The sequence below is a fragment of the Chiloscyllium punctatum genome, chromosome 38 (genome assembly GCF_047496795.1).
Source record: "Chiloscyllium punctatum isolate Juve2018m chromosome 38, sChiPun1.3, whole genome shotgun sequence".
NCBI classification, from domain to species: Eukaryota; Metazoa; Chordata; class Chondrichthyes; order Orectolobiformes; family Hemiscylliidae; genus Chiloscyllium; species Chiloscyllium punctatum.
Window position 1 is genome coordinate 3,241,998 of NC_092776.1, and position 24,713 is coordinate 3,266,710.

The 24,713-nt window shown below is 41.8% G+C and overlaps 1 protein-coding gene across 4 annotated transcripts in view; it reads left to right on the plus strand.

Moving 5' to 3' along the window:
* The window catches only part of xpnpep1 (X-prolyl aminopeptidase (aminopeptidase P) 1, soluble), a 102,354-nt gene extending 79,604 nt beyond the window's left edge, over positions 1–22,750 (plus strand). For all 4 annotated transcript variants that reach the window (XM_072557059.1, XM_072557060.1, XM_072557061.1 and 1 more), the window contains 4 exons: positions 1,559–1,732; positions 8,535–8,611; positions 18,049–18,147; positions 22,459–22,750. In XM_072557059.1, the coding sequence (XP_072413160.1) occupies positions 1,559–1,732; positions 8,535–8,611; positions 18,049–18,147; positions 22,459–22,578 (470 nt within the window). In that variant the 3' untranslated portion in view covers positions 22,579–22,750. The remainder of the gene's footprint in view (positions 1–1,558; positions 1,733–8,534; positions 8,612–18,048; positions 18,148–22,458) is intronic.
* The last annotated feature ends 1,963 nt before the right edge of the window (positions 22,751–24,713 follow it).

Consider the following 24,713-nt stretch of genomic DNA (forward strand, 5'->3'; position numbering starts at 1 on the left):
CAGTGAGCCTCTGGCGAAGCACTGGTGTTATGACACACTTTCTATTTACATGTTTAGGTTTTCTTGGGCTGGTGATGTCATTACCTGTGGTGATGCCAATTCCTTGTTGGTGGTGTCATTTCCTGCTCTTATTTTCTGAGGATGATAGATGGGATGCAAATTGATGAGTTTCTAGGAATTCTCATGCAGGAAATGGCATCACCAGCCCAAGGAAACCTAAATGCATAAATACAAAGCATGCCATAACACCAGTGTTTCACCGGAGGCTTATTGCTGATGTGACCTAGTATGCTGATGAAATGTCTGGAAATGAACCTTCCAGCTCAGTGAGCAAACCTACACTCACAGCAAGTCTGGCTCTGGAGAGAGAAAAACAGAGCATTTCCACTCAAATACGACTTCATTAGAATGTCTTGATTTTTTGTAAGCATTTTAGTAAAAGATGAAATGTGAATTCTGGTGCATTTTAGCTTGATGTTTACATTTTAACATTCTTGCTGTTTTAAACAGCTGAATAGCTTCTATACTCGATGGCTAAACAACTGACCAGCCAGCTACAATGTTCCTGAATACTAACCAGAACTCGGGATTTCAGTATCCTCCAGCAGTATAGCCTGGTCCAGTCTCTCACATCACCTTTCAGTTCTGGTCACACCTTCCCCCATCCTCCCCACTCTGTGTATCAAGGTGTTAAGTATTTGCCTCTGCCCATGCACCAGCAACGAGCTCTGAACATGGGGTATATTACACGGTGTTTCGTACGTGGGTATAAGGAAAATGGAAGCTGCAGTAACAAAGGTCTAACAGGTGGGGTGGGGAGATCCAAAGTGTGTCTGTGAAATTTCAGAAGTGTTTGAAGAAAATACTGCACAGAGGATCAGCTGAAGGAGAAAGGAAACTTTTCTGGGGGGGGTAACTTACAGATGTAAACCATGATTTTAAGCTCTGGCCAGCCTGGAGCCCTGTATAAATATAATTGTTGGACAAACCGGGCAGTATGGACCAGAGAGAATGCGCAGAAACGATTGCATTGACATCTTTCTGTTTTGTGAGCTCCTGATTTTCTTCATTTATCAGGACTATAAAGCAGATCAATGAAACCTATTTTGAGACCCCATCTACCACCCCCTGAGAAAAAAAACAGGAAATGACATCACCACAGGAGATAACATCACCAACCCAAAGAAACCCAAACATATAAATAGATGCAGGAATCATGTACACTGCTTCACCAGAGGCTCCCTAAAGATGTTACCTAGTATGGTGACGAAATGTCTGGAACTGAACCTCTCAGTTCAGCGAGCAAACCTACATCCAGAACCTCAACCTGAGCTACAAATCTTCTCAAAACTTGCTAAGATCTATTTTCATTTCTAAGAACCGCCTTATTTAATAGGGCCCCACAATCATACCTGGTTCAAATCCTGTGGAACATCAGTGTTCTGTAATGAATTTCTGTCAGAGGCCAGCAGCCCACAAATGTCTTTGTAGAGGAGCACTTTGCCGTATGGATCAGGTCATTTGGAATGTTCACTTCTGCCATGCTCTTCCCTGCCAGGACACCTTCTCGACTCTTTTGCAAGAGCGACCCTTTGGGATCATGGATTGGATTACCTGCACGGAACGGGACATGGAGTTGGATCTTTCCTGAATGTCCATGAGGGGCCATGCAGTATTAGTTACAAAACATTTGCGGATGAGCCTCTTGAGGCTGGAATGATTCTGAGTGATGGTGAGTGACGGTGACACACGAGTTGAATTATTGCCTCATCTGATCCAAGCCCAGGTGAAAAGGCTGTTGGTGCTCCACAGTTGAGAGAAGTCTGCAAGAGTCTGACACGGGCATGTGCAACTTGTTTAGCACTTCGCGTTCTTTTGTGAGTGAGTGCAATTGTTCGGTCTCCCTGAAAATGCACAGTTGACTGTGTATGATGGATGTGAACAATGTATTAACCATCTGTGTGTCTTATACAGTGATACTGCGTAAAACTGAATTTAAAAAAATATCCACAAGAGATTGTAGTATTGGTTTTCTGTCAGCAGATGCCAGTATATCATAATCTTTGAATCATTGATTATAATCAAGATTTGCCTGAGTTCTTTTGTATTACAAAATTCTACAGACCCCTTGTTATACAAATAATTTTTGTTTAAAATTTAGTTCTACAACTTGACAGCTATCCTTCAGTCTCTTTCACTCTCTGTGTTGCACTGACAAAAAACATAGAAATTAGGAACAGGAGGTAGGCCATTCGGTCCTGTAACCTGTTCTGCCATACAATATGATTGTGGCTGATCATCTAATTCAGTACCTCCTTCAGCACACACACACACACACACACACACCCCACCACCCACCATATGCCCTTTGATTCCTTTAGCTCTCAGAACTATATTTAAGATTTAAGACCTGCTTGAAAACATTGAATGTTTTGCCCTCAACCAAGGTGTGTTGCAGAGAATTCCACAGACTTACCACACTCAGGGTGTAGAAATTTCTCCTCATCTCAGTCCAATGTGTTTATTCTTAAACTGCACATTCTTAAACTGTGATCCCTGGTTCCGAATTCCCTGGCCATCAGGAGCATTGTTGCTAAGTTTACCTTGCCTAGCTGTGTTTCAGTTTTATTGAGTTCTTTGAGATTCCCCGCCATTCTTCCGAATATAATCCTAATCACTCCAGTCTCTCTTCGTACATCAATCCCACCATCCTAGGAATCAGTATTTATAGGCCTTCATTTCACTCCCTCTTCACCAGAACATGACTCCTCAGAGAAGGAGACCAAAACCGCCGGCAGTAATCTAGGTATAGTCTCAACAAGACCCTGTACAATTATTCCTACTCTTTGTTCCTGTCTGCCAACCAGTTTTATATCCATGTCAGTACAATGCGCCTAATCCCATACACTTTAATTATACGTGCTAATTTGTTATGTGCGACCTTATCAACAGTCTTCTGAGAGTTCACGTAAGCCCTATCCACAGGCTCCCCCTTATCAAATCTTTGATCTTAGTTACATCTTTGAAAAATTCCAGTTGATTTGTTAAATGTGATTTCCCTTTCATTAGTTCATGCTAATTCACTATTTCAACATATTCACTGCCCAGAGAATTTCTCATAATTCAGTTTTTCAAGCTCTTTGGAATTTGCATCAGTTTTAAAATGCATGTATTACTTTTAAAAACAGCAGACAACAGAGCAACTGTGGAGTCATGGTGCAAATGAGATCATCCATTTGGAGTGGAATGAAGGAACAATCAAAACTGTGACAGAAACATGGATATGCAGACAATTTTGTCGATTAATTTGCTGTCGGATTAATTATCATCTCATTTTCCAAAAATATGATTTAAGTATTAAGTCATGACCCCCTCTAAGGTGGTTTCTATCTCTAGGATGGACAATACAAGCCCAGTCATCAAGATGGTGACAGAGTAGGGCTCTATTTTTCTCATTATTTTCTGTTTCCTCTCTTTGCCTTTACTTACCTCTTGGCCTAAGCTCAGGTGGCATCAGCGGCGATGGGTGAGTCCCTACTTACTTATGTGGGACACGTATGGGACCTAGCATTGGAATTGGTGGCTGCTTTGTTGGTGGAGGTGACATCAGTGAGGTAGGCCCACTTTTGAAAGATGGCGCCTGAGGATTGACAACTTTGTCATTGATTGAGTCTGATGCTGGCGGTGGCGAAGTTGAAGCGGAAGGGCATCACAGTAACATTGACGAGGTTGGCCCAGCAGTGAGGGATCAGACTCTGATGTTGGTCAGTGTGGCAGCAAGACAGTGAGCGAGGGGAACCAGCCCAGTGATGAAAGATGGAGCCTGAAGATTGGTGACTTTGATGTTGGTTGGATCCGGTGTAGATGGTGGCGAGGCATTGGAGAAGGGACAACAGTGAAGGTGTTGCTGATGATGTGCTGGCTCAGTACTGATGGACTGTCTTTAAGCTTTCTCTTTTTATTATTTTTAATCTGTTCAAAATTACACTGGCTCATGGTGACAGTGCAAAAGCTTTTCACTGTATTTTACTGTTTTTCTCACTGTAAAATACATGTGACAATAAAATCATTCATTTACTGATTCTGTGCTGGGCGGTAGGAGAGGGTAACTAAAATAGGATGGTATTCAGATCATCACTGTCCCATACCTGCCTACCATGGGTTCACCTCATTAATACAGGAGTGGGTGGGGGCACACAGAAACCAGCAGACTGTCTGCTATATTTAATAAATAATTCAGCATCAATTGACTCTAGTATTATCCAGCCCATGCCATCATATAGTGGGTGGGCAGCATGATTTTATTTTTATCAAAGTTTTTAAACAATGGTAAGGAAGTGGGGCACTGTCTTTGGAACGTGGCTTTTGCCCATTGGGACCACTCTCTCCCAAGAAGGCAGTTACCCTTCTGTTTCATTTAAATTTCATAACCCAGTCACCCCCATTGCCCTCCTCAACTTGTTGGGAAACAAATCCCCCAGCCCATCCCCTGACCTACTCCACTACAGAGTCCACTGGCTCCTTCCTGGGCTTGCCTGCAGTACCAGCTGTGCCCAGGAAGGAGCTCTGGCACTATTGAGCTAATTATATTGGCCTGTGCCACCAGAGGGTGGGGCAACTCTCCCCTACCGCCCCACCTCACCCACCCATCAGTGAGGGGTTAAAGTCCAGCTCTTGCCCCCACTTCCCTTATTACCCCCCTCCCCTCTGTTCCCACACCCCAGTTAAAGTCCAGTGGAGAGCTTATGCCCTAAATGTCAATTCTCCTGCTCCTCGGATGCTGCCTGACCTGCTGTGCTTTTCCAGCACCACACTCTCGACTCTGATCTGCAGTCCTCACTTTCTATTTGTCAATCCACCTGATCCTGTCACTGCTGCAGAGTAGACCTTTTTTTTGCTGATCAATATCTGAGTAAATATTTACTCATGTGGGTGAGCAGTCTGTTCCCCTCCCTCAGTGTCACTCCGTACCCTCAGGGATCTCTCTCTGTCAGCTGCCTCTAAACACCAACTGTTTCATATGTGGACAGCTCATGTTTTCTCTTCTCCTCCTCTGATTAATTGTCATTGGAAGCTGTCCCTTTATTGGCAAGATATCTCAACCACCTTACTCTGATTTTGACCTATCATCATGTCATTTTTCTCCAAGTTCCCTTTTTTATTGCCTTAAGGTTTGCACATTCTGTATTAAAGTATGTATGAAATATTATGCACGTCTGAGAAGTGAGGTTCCTCCTGTTAGTAGCTTGACTTATTAAAAAGAAAGTGAGTTTTAAAAATGGAATTTTTCACAGGAGGTATTTTGTTCCCACTGCTCCAACTCCTGCATCAACAAGTCAGAACCAGTCTCTCTGCTCAGTAAGGCAGTAATAATGCAGAGTCAAACTTGATGGTCGGTTCAGCACTTAATAGAAATGTTACTGATCGAGGAATGTGATTGAGATTGTTCTCAGTCAGGAGTTGACTGACTCAGCATATTGGCATGAATTATTTCAGAATGTCCTTTCCTTCCAACGTCCCCAACCCCAGCACAAGTTACTTGAGTTTTCTAAACATAGTAAAAACCTAAGGAGCAGAAATATTTCTAGTCATTTTAACACTTATTTTTTGTGGCTGTTTTTAGTATTTGTCATGTTTTTAATATTCCTTTTGTTTGATCTTGCTGGATTTCAGGATATTCCAGGGTTGGTCCTGTCTGACAATCTCCCATGTCTAATGCCATTCATCTCATTGCTATTTTGTGGGGTGTATTTTGCTGGCAAAATATCTGTCTGTTCCTCCATAATACACTTTGGAAGTAATTGTGATATGTGAAGTGTTTCAGGTTGTCATTAAGTGAACTGCATAAGTCTGAGACTTAGTCTATTTTGATTCTGGGTGTCTGACAGAGCAAAGCAATCAAGTTTGCATTGTGAAGGTGTGAACAGATTCCCAACAGATTAAATAAACGATATCGCACTATTCAACAATCAGCTTTTGAAAATCTACAAAATTCACTTGCATTATTAATCCTTATGAGAAACACGTTCTTTATGTATGGAAGATACAATAAACATACATGAGACATTAAAATTTATTCTTTGCATGTAAAATTAAGGGTCACATTTGCAGTGGCACTTATCACTTGTAGTTTTAATGTCAGCCACCTCTGTCATTTCCTGTCCTCCTTGGGTCACATGGTACGTGTTGTGACCTCCTGTGAATTATATGTCAGTTATTTTCATTCTGTGCAAGGAGATCACATTAATTGGGTTTCACCTAAGCAAATACAAAGAGACACTGACTGAAACCGTGGTGTGGTTGGGTTAGCTCTTTCACGGAGTCATAGAGCTGTACAGCACGGAACTAGACCCTTTGGTCCAACTCATCCATGCTGACCAGATATCTTAATCTAATCTAGTCCCATTTGCCTGCATTTGGCTCACATCCCTCCAAACCCTTCCTATTCATATATCCATCCAGATTCCTTTTTAATATTGTAATTGTACCAGCCTCCACCACTAGCTCTGACAGCTCATCCTATAACGGTTGACAGCTCATCCTATAATGGGCGGCACGGTGGCACAGTGGTTAGCGCTGCTGCCTCACAGCGCCGGAGACCCGGGTTCAATTCCCGACTCAGGCGACTGACTGTGTGGAGTTTGCACGTTCTCCCCGTGTCTGCGTGGGTTTCCTCCGGGTGCTCCGGTTTCCTCCCACAGTCCAAAGATGTGCGGGTCAGGTGGATTGGCCATGCTAAATTGCCCGTAGTGTTAGGTAAGGGGTAGATGTAGGGGTGTGGGTGGGTTGCGCTTCGGCGGGGCGGTGTGGACTTGTTGGGCCGAAGGGCCTGTTTCCACACTGTAAGTAATCTAATCTAATCTAATCTAATCTAAATGCACCACCCTCTGTGTGAGAAAATTGCCCCTTAGGTCCCTCTTAAATCTTTCCCCTCTCACCCTAAACCTATGGTCCCTATTCCTGGACTCCCCACTCCAGGGAAAATACCCTTGTCTATTTATCCTATCGTTGCCCCTCATGATTTTATAAACCTCTCTAAGGTCACCCCTCAGCCTGTGACGCTCCCTCCATGTCAAACAGCCCCAGCCTATTCAGCCTCTCCCTACAGCTCAAACCCTCCAACCCTGGAAACATCCTTGTAAATCTTTCCTGAAGTCTTTCAAGTTTCACAACATCCTTTACTATTTAACATTGTTGTTATTACACACAGTTAACAGTTATTTCTGTTCTATCCTTCAGCGTTACTCCCTCATCCTATTCTGAAATTGTCATTTAATGTGCATACAGCTCTGCTGGAATTAGTCTGCTAGGTTATTTTTTATTCTGTCCTGTCTTTCTTAGCTTCTGTTTTCAATCTTGTCAATCAGACTGATTATCCAGGGCATTCAAATCTGCTTCTGCCAGAGTGACCCTAACTTTCATTTGATGAGATAGTATGGGCATCGGATTGTGCTAATATTGCAAGCCTTGCCTGTTTGAGGAGCTGAGGTTGATTCTCTTCTCTGGGTGACCGTTAGAGTGATGGAGCATGGAAACAGACCTTTGGGTCAAACCAGTCCATGCCGAACATAATCCCAAACTGAACTAGTCCCACCTGCCTGTTCCTGGCCCATATCCCTCCAAACTTTCCCTAATCATGTACCTTTCTGAATATCTTCTCAATGTTCACTCCACATGTGAACCTCTCTCCATGTTAAAAATTTGCCCCTTGTGCCTTTTTCTTAATCTCTCTCCTCTTACCTTAAAATTGTGCCCCCTAATCTTGAAATCCCCAATCATTATTTTATGAACTGACTTAAGGTCACCTCTCAAGCTCCTACGCTACAGTGAAAAAAGTCCCAGCCTATCCAGCCTTTCTTAATAACTCAACCTTCCATATCCAGCAACATCCTGCTAAATCTCTTCTGAGCCCTTGCTAGCTTAATAATATCCTCCCTGTAACTGGGTGACCAGAACTGGATTCCAGACTTGCTGAGATTCTGGTAGTTGTGGGGATATCATGCCTGATGTATTTCATGTCAAGCTCTAGAGGGTTCGGTTGCAGTCAATTGTCGTAATATGTTCCATTTTAGGCTATTATGCAATTTTGCAAATTAATAATACATTGCAAAGTAGTGCATTAACGTACCCAAGGCTTTGTGGAAAATTGGAAACAAATGGAGGTGAACTGTTAATGCAGCAGTCATCGAAAACTTGTCTTTCAAATTTTTTGCATTTCATTATGTTTCCCAGCTAGGCATCACTGATTGCTTAATTATATGAGCAATGATGATTAAAATTCATGTTACAAAAAGGATTCCTATCATGGGCAGGAGTACTTTGAATCGACCATAATGTATAACTCAGCATGACCTTAAAACAGCTTATTTGTTTCATTGTTATCAAAGCTAATAGTGAGAAAATGAGACAAAACATTAAAACTGAATTAGCAATACCTCTTCTGCTCCTCATGCAGTAATAGCCATCTGACATAACTAATGGGAACAGTGTTTTGATATCTGTAGGACATTAACTATAAATCTCTCTATTTTTAGAGCCTGGCTATTATGAAGATGGCAGTTTTGGAGTGCGTATTGAAAGTATTATGCTTGTAGTTCCTGCACAAACCAAGGTAGATTATCCTTTTTATTTTCTTTTCAATTTGAATCATTTAATTTTTCACATGTGGACCGTGACAAGAATCCTGCTCAATGTACACGTTGCCTTGTCTTCATGCTTTCAAAGTTCATTTAATCCACTCTGCAGCATCTGCCCAGTTTTGATTTTATAAAGCTCGGAATTTGTTTGCACATGGTCAGTGGTGAAAGAGAGTGTCTTGCTCTGTTGGATAAAGGATTCACATCAGGTAATGCTTGTTCAGTTGCCGCATGGATTGGAACCAGGTCAATTTTCACTGTTTCAAATTCCTATTTCCTGCAGCTGCTGTCTGTATGATTCTTGAAATTGATGGTATATTTAATGCAAGAATTATGACTGGTTTAGTCTTACAGGCTTAATTGATTGGAGGCTGCTCAAACTTTCTCTTGGGAGTATTCAAAGTGAATCTTTTCTCTATTGATGTGGGAATGGTATGAGCTTTGAGCAGTGCAGGAACACTGAATCTCCCAGGTTTTTAAAACAAGGCTATGTTAGCATTGAAGTTAATGAAAAGAACAGGAAGCTCCTTCATGTTTGTCTCTTTTAAAAATGAATTACATTGCAAAAGACTCAAATTAAATATCTCTACCAGCTTCATTAGATCTATCATGGCTGTTTTTAAACCATTTATCATTTTAATCAGGTCAATAATGCACCTGAATAGAGAAACTCTAGTGCTCCCCATTCCATTGACTGTAGGATGTTTCTGCTTTATTTCTAACTTTACTGCCACTGATCAGTATTTTATATTTGGAGGAAGGTCTATATGAGCAACTTTAACAACTATTAAACAATGAACAGTAGAAACAAAAATAATGCTGTCAGTACTCACTTTTTTTCGGAATGATGTGGAGGTGCCAGTGTTGGTCTGGGGTGGACAGTCCGAAATCTCACGACACCAGGCCATAGTCCAACAGGTTTATTTAAAGTCACGTGCTTTCAAGTGTGTTGCTCCTTCGTCGGGTGACACTTTACATCATGAACCTCCACATCATGCCTACCTTCCAAATTCTAGAGAGGAAAGACCTAATTTGTCTCATCTCTCTTCATAACTTTAACCCGTAAAGTCCAAGTAGCATCCTTGTCAATTTGTATTGAACTCCATCCAGAGCCAAAGCATCCTGACTAAGGTGTGGCGCCCAGATCTGCTCACAGTATTCTAATTGGGGTTTAACTAGAGTTTTGAGTAATTTTGACATTGTGTCTGCATCCCAATACTGCAGCCCTTTAGATATGCAACCTTCCTCACTGTTTCCTGCACCTGTTCGTTATATTTTAAGGAGCTGTGCGCCTGAGCACCCAAATCTCATTGGATATCGACTGTATTTGATTTTGTGCTTTCTAAAAATACCCTGGTTTATCCTTTTGTGGTCTGAAATGGGTAACCTCACACTTGCTTATATTTAAAATCCATCTGCCACAGCTTTGCCCATTCACCTAATCCGTCAATATCCTGTTGTACACTGTCTACAATATTGTCCAATTTCCAACCATTTACCTTGCCACAGATATTACAGTATTAAAGGCCGCTGACTTTTGTATGTTCCACATGGTATACAACACAATAGATTAATTAAGACCATAAGCTATCGGAACAGAATTAGACCATTTGGCCCATTGAGTCTGCTGTGCCATTCGATCATGGCTGACATGTTTCTCAACTCCATTCTCTTCCCTCCTTCCAGTTACTCTTGATCCCCTTACTAATCAAGAACCTATCTGTCTTTGTCTTAAGTACTCTCAATGACTCAACTTCCAAAGATTAACTACCCCCTGGCTAAAGATGTTCATCCTTATCTCCATTCCAAAGGTTTGTACCTTCACTGTGACATTGTTCCCTCAGGTCCTAGTCTCTCCGACTCGTGAAAACATCTTTTCCATGTCCACTCTATCTAGACCTCTCAGTATTCTGTAAGCTTGAATAATATCTTCCCCTCATCCTTCTCAACTCCATTAAGCAACTTCCTCTGCACCCCCGCTAATGCCAACATATCCTTCCTTAAATACTGGGTCCAAAACTGCTCATAATATTCCAAATATCGTTCTGACCAGATCCTCATAAAGCCTCAGCAGTACATTTCTGCTGTTGTATTCTAGCCCTCTTGAAATGAATGCTAGCATTGCATTTGCCTTCCTAACCAACACTTGAGTCTGCATGTTAATCTTAACAGAATCCTGAACTAGGACTCCCAAATCCCTCTGTGCTTTAAATTTCCAAAGCATTTCCCTATTCATAAATTAGTCTACGCCTCTGTTCTTCCTACCAAAGTGCAGAACCTCTCACTTTCCCACATTGTATTCTATCAGCCACTTTGCCCACTCTTCAAGCCTGACCAGGTCTTATTGCAGCCTCCCCACTGCCTCAACACTAACTTGTCTCTCTACCTGTCCCTGTGTCTTCTGCAAACTTAGTAACAATGCCATCAGTTCTTTTGTCTGGATTGCTAATGTATAATGTACCTGTATTCTAAGAATAACTTGTAAATGTAATCCTATAAATTAGTCAAGAGAGCTCTGTTTTCAGAGACATGCTGTTATGGTGAGGCAGGAGAGTGGAATTGAGATCTAGAAGTTAAATGATAGGTTTGCTGGACAAAGTTACCTTTAAATTTTAAGGACATGCTCAGAGACATTTTCACAAATATTATCCTGGCATGTTCCTGTGGTTACTTGTCAGGTGCAACTAAATATGAGCTCGTGTGTCTGGATTTGATTCAATGACAAACCAGGCAGTGGCCTCCATTATATTGGATCACTGTCAGTTACAAAATAGTTGAAATAATATTAAGACTGTAGAGAAAAAAAAACATAGAGTAAACAACTTATATAGGATATTTTAAAAATAGATTTATTTGTGGCCCAGTACAAATGTGGAGATTTGACTTTCAAGAATTTGAATGAGAAAAACTAAAAAAAACTTTTTCCATGTTGGTTACTTTGTTTTCATTTAAAAGTGAGGTGAGAGTGACAGCCATAGAGTCATAGAGATGTACAGCATGGAAACAGATCCTTCGGTCCAACCCATCCATGCTGACCAGATATCCCAACCCAATCTAGTCCCACCTGTTAGCACCTGGCCCATATCCCTCCAAACCCTTCCTATTCATATACTCATCCAAATACCTCTTAAATGTTGCAATTGTACCAGCCTCTACCACATCCTCTGGCAGCTCATTCCATACACGTACCACCCTCTGTGTGAAAAAGTTGCCCCGTAGGTCTCTTTTATATCTTTCCCCTCTCTCCCTAAACCTGTGCCCTCTAGTTCTGGACTCCCCGACCCCAAGGAAAAGACGTTGCCTACTTACCCTATTCAAGACTGCATTCGACCAAGTATGGCATCAAGGAGTCTGAGCAAAACTGGAATCAATGGGTATTAGGGGGAAAACTCTCTGGTCGATAGAGATATACCTGGTGCATAGGAAGATGGTTGTGGTTATTGGATGTTAGTCAGCTCAGCTCCAGGACATCTCTGCAGGAGTTCCTCAGGGTATTGTCCTAGGCCTAACCATTTTCAGCTGCTTCATCAATGATCTTCCCTCCATCATAAGGTCAGGGTTGAGATGAGGATGTTCGCTGATGATTGCACAATATTCACCACCATTCGCAACTCCTCAGATACTGAAGTGGTCCGTGTTCAAATGCAACAAGATCCGGGTAATATCCGGGCTTGGGCTGACAAGTGTTAAGTGAACCACGGAAATGCCAGGCTATGACCATCATGAATGAGGGACAGTCTAACCAATATGTCTTGACATTCAATGGTATTATCATCACTAAATCCCCCACTATCAACATCTTTGACCAGAAACTCAACTGGACGAGGCGTATATACGCAATGTCTACACAAACAGGTCAGAGACTGGGAATACCGCTATGGGTATCTCACCACCTGACTCCCCAAAGCCTGCTCACCATCTGCAAGGCATAAGTCAGGAGTGTGATGGAATGCTACCCACTTGCCTGGATGGAGGCAGCCCCAACAACACTGAAGAAGCTTGACACCATCCAGGACAAAGCAGCCGCTTGATTGGCACCACATTCACACACATCCACTCCCTCCACCACTAACACTCAGCAGCAGTGTGTACTTTACAAGATGTGTTGTGGCAATTCACCAAAGATCTTTAGACGGCACCTTCCAAACCACAATCATTTCCATATAGAAGGACAAGGGCAACAGATATATGGGAACAGCAATTTCTTCTCCAAGCCACTCACCATCCTGACTTGGAAATATATTGTTGTTCCTTCACTGTCGCTGCGTCAAAATCCTGGAATTCCATCCCTAAGGGCGTTGTGCATCTATCATCCTGTGGACTGCAGTGAGTCAAGAAGGCAGCTCACCACCACCTTCTCAAGGGCAAATAGGGACAAACAATAAATGTTAGCCCAGCCAGTGACGTCCACATATCACATGAGAATTTGAAAAATGCCTACTGAAAATAAACACAGATGTTGGAGTAGGAATGACAATAAGGCTATCAGTCCTCACTGTTATTTAAGAATAAATTTAACAGCAACTTCTAGCAACTGCAGATATGCAACTAAACATAGAATCCTGGAGTTTTAGCCCTGAAGGTCCTGACTTGCTAGATTCTTTCATTGAAGTGAAAATCCACTTTTTCCTGTAGTTGCATATACTGTTTATCCTCCCTCTCCCAGAGGCATTTAGCAGCCTCCCACTAACTTGCTCAGTCATGGTAGTGTTAACAAATGCTCTATTTCACATTGCCTCACCCACATTCAACACCGGGGACTTTCATGGACCACATTGGTTTTAAACAGCACTGACTTAGTGTAATCTCAATAACCTCTGACCATACAGTTTCACCAAATTTTGTGAAAACAGTACGAAAATAATGAAACAATCTGAATTGAAATTAATGTTATATTAAAGGGGACTGACACTCTATCAGGGACAAAGTTAAAAATCACACAACACCAGGTTTTAGTCCAGCAGGTTTACTTGAAAGGACAAACTTTCGGAGCGCTTCATCAGGTAGCTAGTGGAGCAGGATCATAGGACACAGAATTTATAGTAAAAGATCAAAATGTCATACAGCTGATGAGATATATTGAACAAACCTAGATTGCTATTAACTATTTAATCACTTCGAATGGGAATGCGGTTTCAATTGATTTATATTTAAATCCCAATACTTCTTTCAAGTTACAGTTCTGAGACAACTTAAGGTTTTATCAGTATGAAAACAGGTGACATCTCAGCTCAGACAATGCATTAAACTTTATCCACCCCAATCCAACACTGATGCCTCTGCATTCTGTCAGGGATTAAGAGCCCTGTCTCCTATTTTAATTCCCACCTGTGTGATAAGCTTTACATGTTGGAGATGAACGGCATTGTCTATGATTATCAAGTTTGGAAACAAGGAACTCTAACATCAGAACACACAAACTATGTTTACTTTTGTGAGCTGGTTTTGGCAGGGGAGATTAGTTTCTGACTGGAATTGATGGGAAAAATGCTTTCTCAGTATCTCGAGATAGAAAGCTCTGAGTTTAAAAAGGATCGTCAGGACACCAAAAATTTAGGATAACTGAAATATTTGTTACTGCTGGCGATACAGGTCCTTGGTTAAACAACTGTGCTCTTGGGGATTGTAGGCCTCAATGACTATAAACTGCATATTCTTTGATCTTCCTTTTGAATTGAATACTAATCCTTTTCAACTTTGTAGCTATGTGCATTCATGTTTGATGTCACATCTTTTTCATTATTATTGGAAATACCAGGAATGTTCCCTCTAATTTTCTTTCTGGACGTGTGGGTTTCTGAACTCTGTGCATGGCAGCTACCTCTGGAATTAGAAGTCAGTGTGTGTCGACACCGATCCCTGTTTGCAGCACCTTGGAGCAGTTGCATATGCGCAACTCCAAAGGGAACATTGGGCAGCAGATAATATTGCTTCCTCTTTCACTCAACAAAAAAACCTTGTAATTAGCTCCTCAATGTTCCTGGTCAGCTAGTGAACTGCTGCACATTTTAAATTCAATACCATTGTAGCCACCTGCCAGAAACAGCATGACATCTTTGCATCTGATCCCAGAGGATAGAAAAGAGGGGAGTGGATTCCTCACTACTGTTCACCCTGTCATAACAGAACACAGAGTGAGTCAGCTGATGTTTGGTGAACTGCGGAGGTGTGAACAGACAAGCACGTACGGCCCCAGTAAACACACACAGACCTGCTTGTGCCACAAATTTCTAATCTGTGCCCAGTGGGTATGAGCCAACAGCGCAGACCAACACTGTAATCTGACCAGGCATTGCTGAATGCTATAGTGCAATTTATTGCAGAGCAAGTGGTTCACTTCTTTTAATTTAAAGTTTCTTTTATCTGTAGGCACAAGGCTGCAGATTTGGTTTCCAATCTAGATAGCCACCGCAGAGTTTTTTTCCTGTGTTAACAAAAGCAAGCAGGATCTGAGTGCAGATGCCCTGACATTTTTTTTCAAATGGAAAATTATTAAATATTCTAGTAGTCTTAAATTAGACTCTTCTTGGACACTGTTGTCTTAAAGGTTAGGATTTGAGTCACTCCTTCCAGCCCTCGGGAGTTGTAATTTCCTCTTGTTAGGAATATTGCTTATAGAACAATTTATTTGTTGAGCCCCTTTAGCCTATCTGAGACTCCTAATTCATTTATATCAAATCCATTAATGTTGCCTTGATTATGATTGTTTGGAGAGTGCAGGTTGTTCAAATCTGTATTTGTTAATCATAGAACCCCTACAGTGTGGAAACAAGTTCACACTGACCCTCCGAAGAGTATCCCATCCAGATCCATTCCCCAACCTATACTCTATATTTCCCCTCAGTAATGTACCTAAACTACACATCCCTGAACCTTATGGGCAGTTTAGCTTGACCTGAACAAAATAATTTTTCATAATATTCTGCTTATCCTCCTATTTTTATTCCATTATAATATTTGCTTCTGGCCGTCCCCTCATTGTAGAAGGTATGGCTGAATTTTGACTCTTGCATTTTGCTGTATAGTTTAGTTCTTTCTGAATGCCAATGTCATTGAGATAAAAAGCAAAATTCAGGATTTTGGCAATCTTACATAATCACAAAATTGCTGGAATTGCACATCTTTGGAAAGTAAAAAAATCAGTTGAAACTCCAGGTGCAATGGTCCATCAGCCTTATTCTGACATATGAAGAAAGGTTGAATATTCTCGGACTTTTCTCTCTGGAGAGAAGAAGAAAGAGAGGAGACCTGATCGAGGTATACAAGATAATGAGTGGAATAGATAGAGTCAGTAGACAGACTCTTTTCCCCAGGACAGGTTTGACTGGTACGAGAAGTCATAGTTTGAAGAAGATATAAAGCAGACATCAGAGGTAAGTTCTTTACACAGAGAGTTGTGAATGCATGGAATGCGTTGCCAGCTGTGGTGGTGGAAGCAGAGTCATTGGGGACATTTAAGTGACTGCTGCATATGCACATGGATAGCAGTGAGTTGAGGGATGCGTAGGTTAAGTTATTTTATTTTACATGAGGACTAACCTGGACGCAACATTGTAGGCCAAAGGGCCTGTTCTGTGCTGTACTTTTCTATGTTCTATGTTCTATAGTATTAATGTAACAGTACCTCTTAGCTTCAGAGTAATTTGCTGTAGAATGTAGATTAAGAATGGTGCTACTTAAACAAAATAATTTTACAGTGAAATAAGACTATAACGTGCTCAGAAATGTTTTGCCTCTTAATAAACAGCAAGCTTCTAATCTACAGGCTTGTTATCAGACAAATTATTCAGTCGGTCTTTTCCACACCCACCTTCTGTGTTTGAAATGTAACTAGTTAGCGCCAGTGAGTGCAATCCTTGGTGTTGAATAATTTATGGTTTGCTGGTCAATCAGTGTTGTGAAAGAAAGAGTCTGATGGTAACATAGAACAGTACAGCACAGTCATGTGTGTCTAGGACAGCAAAATGAAAAACGCAGCAGGTACTTGCTCCAAATTATGACTCTTGGTGGAAGTGTGCTCCTGTGAATACTTATCAAAACTATCAAATTTAGTCTTCCAAGATCAAATAATTCTCTTTTCCCACGTCCTTCACAGAGCATCTGCTGGACATTCCCACTAGAAGTTTGGTTATTCAGAGTGCACCAGCATGAGCTGCCATCATGAGGAAAGATAAAAAGAGCAGAGAGATAAAGGCTACAGTCCGTCTATTAACCTGGTTATGGCATGATACAATACTGCTGTAATCAACGAGCTCTTTCATGGGATGGGGGCCTTGCTGTCAAGTTGCTTTTGAACTGAATGGTTTGCTTGACCATTTCACAGGGTCATTAAGAGTCAACCACATTGTTGGAGTCTGGAGTCATGTATAGGCCAGACCAGGAAAGGATGGCAGATTTTCTTCACCACTGGACATTAGTGAACCAGCTACATTTTTATAACCATAGCTTTCACAGTCACCATTACTGAGCGTAGCTTTGTATTCTGGGCGTACTAATTGAGTTTAGACAAGGTGGGAGTTGACCTTGTATATCAAACCCATTGACCTGGGCCTTTGACAGTGACAGATCAGTGGCATAAATATCACACCATGAAGTGACACCTTACATAGGAACACCCCAGTGTGGGGAACGTAGTGAGTATTAAATTCATAGCATCTGTTCCTGCTCAATACATTTACCATATTATGTCTCAAATTACTCATAGACTATATCCAAAATCTTATTTTCTGACAGAAGTCTAACTAATTTTTATTTAAAATAATCAATATTAACTTCATCCAGTGTCTCCTTGGGGAGCCTGTTCCATTTGATTGATCTGAGATTTTGTTTTCACAGATTAGTTTTGAATTTACCTCCCATCCACAGAGCAAGTAGAAAACCTAAGAAGAATGCAGTTGGGATAGTTGGTCTTTGTTCAGCATTAACCTGGTCTTCCATTACAGTGTGTTTTTTTAAATCACGCAGCAATGGTTTGATACCCAGATCCATCAGAAAGGTTACAGATACTGGCTCCAGACACTCCTGCTCAGGGTGCAATGAGCTTAACCTGACATATACGCCCAGAGTTACAATGAATGACAAATGTCAATCTGTCATTCTAATGATCAGAAGCAAATGCAGCCAAAATGGGCAGTCTCTGAAATCTCTTTCAGTAAAGACACTGATCTCCCATGGAGTTGGGATCAATAAGAAGATGTTAAAGTTTATTCAAAGATCTAGATTTGTGTCTGATCTTGTGAAGGGTGTCTGGTCTCAACAGTATTTGTAGCCATTGTGTTGTATTCTCAGTAAGTAATCTGTGCTACAAGTCTTTCATGCCTTTTATCTCATGGATTACCTACTAACAGAAACTTTTGCAACTTGTGGGTAATAATGAATAAGAAGTATTGAACCTGATTTGTGTTTTGCTTAGTACCGATATCTGAACAGAGAGAGCCTTACATTTGAACCGTTGACACTGGTTCCAATTCAAATCAAAATGATCAACGTTGAGTTGCTGACACAGAAAGAGGTGAGTGTAATGAACAAAACGGTGGATCCATCTCCTATCAATGCATCTGTAGTGAAAAAACTACCCAGCAAGAGCCAGTGGTTTATGGATGTTAGTTTGTTCGCTCAGCTGGAAGGTTTGTTTTCAGACATTTTGTAACATCTTCAGCGAGCCTCCGGATGAAGCTCTGGTGGTACAGTCCGCTTTCTATTTATGTGTTTTGGGTTTCCTTGGGGTGGTGACATCATTTCCTATGGTGATGTCATTCCAGTTCTTTGTCTTAGGGAGTGATAAATGGGATCCAAGTCCATGTGTTTGTTGATAGAGTTCCGGTTGGAATGCAATGCTTCTAGGAATTCTCATGCATGTCTCTGTTTGACTTGTACTAGGATGGATGTGTTGTCCTTCCTCATCGTATATAAGCATACTACTGAGAGAGGGTCATGTCGTTTTGTGGCGAGTTGATGTTCATACATCCTGGTGGATAGTTTTCTGCCTGTTTGTCCAATGTAGTGTTTGTTATAGTTCTTGCACGGTATTTGTAAATAACATTAGTTTTGTTTGGTGTCTGTACAGAGTCTTTCAAGTTCATTAGCAGCTGTTTTAGTCTGTTGGTGGGTTTGTGGGCAACCATGATGCCAAGGAGTCTGAGGAGTCTGGTAGTCATTTCAGAGATGTCTTTGAGGTAGGGCGAGTGGGTAAAGTTTCTGGATGTGTTTTGCCTGTTTGTTTGGGTTTGTGCTGACAAATCAGATTGTGTTCAATGGGTACCTGTTGTTTTGAATACACTGTGTAGGTGATTTTCCTCTGGTCTTCATAGTTCCTCTGTGCTGCAGTTTGTGGTGGCTCATTGGAATAATGCCCTGATGCAGCTTCGTTTGTGGATGTTGGATGATTGCTTCTGTAGTTCAATATTTGATCCGTATGTGGTGTTTCCTGTAGACGCTGGTTTGAAGTTCCCCATTGGCTGTTCGCTCTACTGTGACATCTAGGAATGGCAGTTTGTTGTTGTTTTCCTCCCCTTTAGTGAATTTTATGCCAGTAAGGGGATTATTGATGGTCTTGAGGGTTTCTTTTAATTTGTTTTGTTTAGTGATGACAAAGATGTCATCCATGTAGTGGACCCAAAGTTTGGTTGGATAGTTGGCAGAGCTGTTTGTTCGAGTCTCTGCATTACTGCCTCTGCTAGGAACCCTGATATCAGAGATCCCATGGGTGATCTATTGGCTTGTCTATAGATTTTGTTATTGAAAGTGAAGTGTATGGTAAGGCATACATCCACTAGCTTGACAATATTGTCCTTGCTGATGAAGTTGGTGGTGTTTGACGTATGTGTTTTTGGTTCTTCTAATAGTATAGTCAGTATTTCCTTGGCCAGCTTGATGTTGATGGATGTGAACAGGGCTGTTACGTCAAAGGAGACCATTATTTGTGGATGGAGTGACATGAGTCTTCTATCAAGTATTTTAGTCTTTGGTGTAGTTCCTTGGCCAATCTATAAGTTGGTGTTCCAGGTAGCGAGACTATGGGTCTGAGGGGGGCTCCTGATTTGTGAATTTGGGTCATCCGTAGAAGCGTGGTGTGTTGGATCCATCTGGTTTCAGTTTTTGGAAGTCAGTCTTATCTATTTTTCCAGATTTCTGAAGTGTTTTGAGTAGGGCTGTGATTCGGTTCTCTAGTTGTGGGGTCGGGTCTATCACCACTTGTTTGTAACTGTTGGTATCTGCAAGTAGTGTGTTCACTTTCTGAATGTAGTCTCTTTGATTTAAAATGACTGGTCAAGCATTGTTTGTCTGCAGGGAGGATAACAATGTTTTTATTTTCTTTCAGTCTTTCTAATGCTTTTCTTTGTGTATTGAGTGTGTTTCCTTCCTGTTTCCTGCTGAATGTTAGTGCGACTATCTGTCTGATGGTTGGCTGGGTTTCTTCTGTAAGTTGGTTGTCTTTCAGTGTTGTTTCTAATGCTGCTAAGAAATCTTTCTTGTCTCTATCCTGGAAGTTGTAATTTAATCCTCTTACTAAGATGGTTTTTCAGTTGGTCAGATTTTTTTATCCATGTATCTGTGTTGTCAGTGTTGTTATTTTGTGTAAGTTTGTCTAGTTCTTTTCTGCAGGTGTGTTATTTTCACTGTCTGTGTTTGTCTAATGTCTATGGCTTGTTGTACTGCGTCTGTCCAGTCATTGTCTGTTGCATTAGTGAGTTATGATTTTTGGCGCAAAATTTCCCAGTTGTATTTACAGAATCTGTGGTGGGCATCATTAATAATTTCTCTAAGCATTCACCACCGTTTTGCTCTGCTATTCTTTTTGGCTAGTGGGGTGTTAAGGGAAGGTTTGTATTTAAAGGAGGTTTGTCATTTACAAAATACCTTGCAAGAACTGGAACAAACACTACATTGGACAAACAGGCAGAAAGCCAACATCCAGGATACATGAACGTCAATTCACCACAAAAGGACATGACCCTCTCTCACTGGTAACCTTATATACGGATGAGGAAGGACGCCACTTTGACTGGGACAACACTTCCATCCTAGCACAAGCCAAAGAGAGACATGCATGAGAATTCCTAGAAGCGTGGCATTCCAACTGGAACTCTATCAACAAACACATTGACTTGGATCCCATTTATGACCCCTTTAGAAAAAGAACAAGAAATGACATTACCATAGGAAATGACGTCACCACAGAAAATGACATCACCAACCTAAGGAAACCCAAAATACATAAATAGAAAGCAGGCTACACCGCTAGTGCTTCATCCGGAGGTTCACTGAAGATGTTAAGACCATAAGAAATAGGAGTGGGAGTAAGGCCATTCGGCCCATCGAGTCCACTCCGCCATTCAATCATGGCTGATGGGTATTTCAAAGCCACTTATCTGCACTCTCCCAGTATCCCTTAATTCCTTGCAAGATTAAGAATTTATCAATCTGTGCCTTGAAGATATTTAACGTCCAGCCTCCACTGTGCTCCATGGCCTGGTTACCTAGTATGGTGACGAAACGTTTGAAAACAAACCTTCCAGTTCAGCAAGCAAACCTATATCCAGAAAGTTAGTGAAAATGATGAGGTGACAATGTTGTGCATTGAATGATCCTTGAAATGCAGGTTAAATCATCTGTGGTCATAAAGCCCAGAGATTATTATCGGAATAATAAAGTCAATAGAGGGCCATCTCAGATTTCCCGTTCAGAGACTTTATTTAGCTGATTAGAATGATGTTTAAAGGTAGTTTTCAATCTTTGAACTCCATTTTTGAATTAGTAGATCTCCCTACCAAACTGAATTGGGCGGCACAGTGGTTAGCACTGCTGCCTCACAGCGCCAGAGACCAGGGTTCAATTCCCGCCTCAGGCAACTGTCAGTGTGGAGTTTGCGCATTCTCCCTGTGTCTGTGTGGGTTTCCTCCCACAGTCCAAAAATGTGCAGGTCAGGTGAATTGGCCATGCTAAATTGCCTGTAGTGTTAGGTGAAGGGGTAAATGTAGGGGAATGGGTCTGGGTGGGTTGTTCTTCAGAGGGTCGGTGCGGACTTGTTGGGCCGAAGGGCCTGTTTCCTCACTAAGTAATCTAATCTGAATGGTGAGAGGTAAAGGTAAAAAAGAATTAAAGTGAATTGTTTTAACTTTCTTCTTTAGGAAGTTGAGGTATTGTATGGAGATATTATACCACTTTTAGAAAATAATCATAGAAAAGTTACAGTGCAGAAGAAGGCCATTTGGCGCATCAGGTACACACTGGCTCTTTGAATGAGCATTATGCCTCCATGACAGTTTTCTGCTTGTTCTCTGAACACCTGCACATTTTTTCTGCTCAATCCTCATTTCCTACCCACTTGAATGCCTCAGTCAGGAATTGCGAACAGAGAAATAACCAATGCATCTGAAGGGCTTAACCAATTCATCCGGTTTCCTGAAACATTATTCTAGACGTTGAGGGGAAACAATTAGATTAAAGTTAGATTACTATTGCTCCCAGCGATGCACTTGAGCAGGAGGAGTGAAAGTTTGCAGTTTCAAATTCATTCCCAGAATGTGTGTTATTATTTGACATGAAAGCATGAAAACTCATAATGCATATGTGATGAGAACAATTAGAGATTCATCAGACACCCATTAGAGTGTGAGAAGCCCATCTGGCCTTGCGAGTACACCCATTGCAATTTTGTGTCTTCAGCACTAAAGTATGAATTTTCATTTCTCAGTTGTCTTAAAAATCAGCTTCTTGTTGGTGCTCCCAACGGATCTCCAGTGATGCAATCACTCAACAGCTTTGTTTGTTATGGTTTAATTTTCTGATGAATAATGTCATTTTTATCAATCTCCTTCAGTGTGATTGGATCAACAACTACCATCGGTTATGCAGAGAAGTGATTGGAGCGGAACTGGAGAAGCAGGGGAGACCAGAGGCTTTACAGTGGCTTATAACGGCAACACAACCAATTGCCTGATTGAGAAATAAAGTTTACCAAGGGAAACCCATTTGTTTATCATGCACAATAATGGCATTATGACTTAACTTAGCAGAGGATGCAACATTCATAATGTATTCCGTGAACATGCAATGATGTCTCTTTCAGATTTAGTATGTAATTTTACAAATAAAATATTTCATGCTTCTAATTTTCCAGTGCCTCTTTAAATCTTTGATGTTAAGAATCTTTGTAACAATAACTGTCTTAAAACAAAAAAACCTTAAAAGGTGGTTTTCACATTTTTAGTAAACTGATTTTCTTTCACCCAGAGGGCAATGTTTTGGATAGATATTTTACAAAATTACTGAAGGACATTTACCTAACAATTTGGATTTGAATGATGAAGATATCATTCAAATTCAAGATAGCTATTTATATGAAGTTTTATTGTTGTTTGATCCTAAACTTGAGCTAATTGAAATCTCTGCTGCTTATGTCCTAAATTTGCACCAATTCTGTTCACTTATCTCCCTACTCCCACCCACAATCTGCACTGGTAATGCCTTAATTTTAGAAATCCTTTGTTTTCAATCAATCTGGAGCTGAGCCACCCCAGGAACACTACCACCTGCAAATTCCCCTCCGAGCCAGTCACCATCCTGACCTGCCGTTCCTTCACTGTCATTGGTCACTATCCTGGAATTCTCTCCCAATGAGCATTGTGGGTCAGCCCACAGCAGGTGGACTACAGTGGTTCAAGAAAGCAGCTCACCCCCAGCTTCTCAAGGGGTGGGGCAATCAATACTGGGTGATTCAGTGATGCCCACAATCCCCTAATGAATCATAAACTAGCCTCCAGCCTGGAACCCCCTATTCCACCAGCTTTGATTTCTTGCATAACGCTGAATTTAGTTGTCACACTGTTAGTAGGTGTGCCTTTAACTACCTCAGCCCTGAGCTCTGTAACTCACTTTGTAAACTCCTCTGACCCTCTATATCTCTCAAACAGACCCCACCACCAGGGATATATTTCCCTCCCCACCCCTATCAGCGTTCCGGAAAGACCACTCCCTCTGCGACTCCCTCGTCAGGTCCACACCCCCCACCAACCCAACCTCCACTCCCGGCACCTTCCCCTGCAACCGCAAGAAATGCAAAACTTGCACCCACACCTCCCCCCTCACCTCCCTCCAAGGCCCCAGGGGATCCTTCCATATCCGTCGCAAATTCACACATCATTTACTGTATCCGTTGCACCCGATGTGGTCTCCTCTACATTGGGGAGACAGGCCGCCTACTTGCAGAACATTTCAGGGAACACCTCTGGGACACCTGCACCAACCAACCCAACCGCCCCGTGGCTGAACACTTTAACTCCCCCTCCCACTCCACCAAGGACATGCAGGCCCTTGGCCTCCTCCATCGCCAGACCCTGACCACACTACGCCTGGATGAAGAGCGCCTCATCTTCCGCCTAGGAACCCTCCAACCACACGGGATGAATGTAGATTTCTCCAGCTTCCTCATTTCCCCTCCCCTCCCCCCCTTATCTCGGTTCCAACCCCCGGATTCAGCACCACCCTCTTGACCTGCAATCTTTTTCCCGACCTCTCCGCCCCCACCCCCTCTCTGGCCTATCACCCTCACCTCCTTCCACCTATCGTATTCCCAGCGCCCCTCCCCCCTACCTTTTATCTCAGCCCGCTTGGTACACCAGCCTCATTCCTGAAGAAGGGCTTATGCCCGAAACGTCGATTCTCCTGTTCCTCGGATCTGCTGTGTTTTTTCAGCACCACATTTTTCATCTCCATTCCTCTCACTCCATTTACAACACTTGGTAAAACCATCTGATAGACTAATCTTTTGTAAACATTTTTGGAATGTCCCCTTGCATTTACAAATGTGACAAACGTTTGTGTAGTGGAAGTGCAATTAACTGTACCCAAACTGTTCTATTACCCCTGAGATCCTTGTAGGAACTATCTGGCTTCTCATTGTTTATCATTACCTTGCCCTACAAGAATTTTGTTAACCTGATCATTTGGTACTATTGTCGTGCTAATATATGTGATCTTTGGGTTACCTCTGTTGGTGTCACCCCTGGGTCACCTCTGGTTATCCCACACCAGAGAGCAGGATTTTAGCTGCATCTTCACCATCCTGGCTAGCAC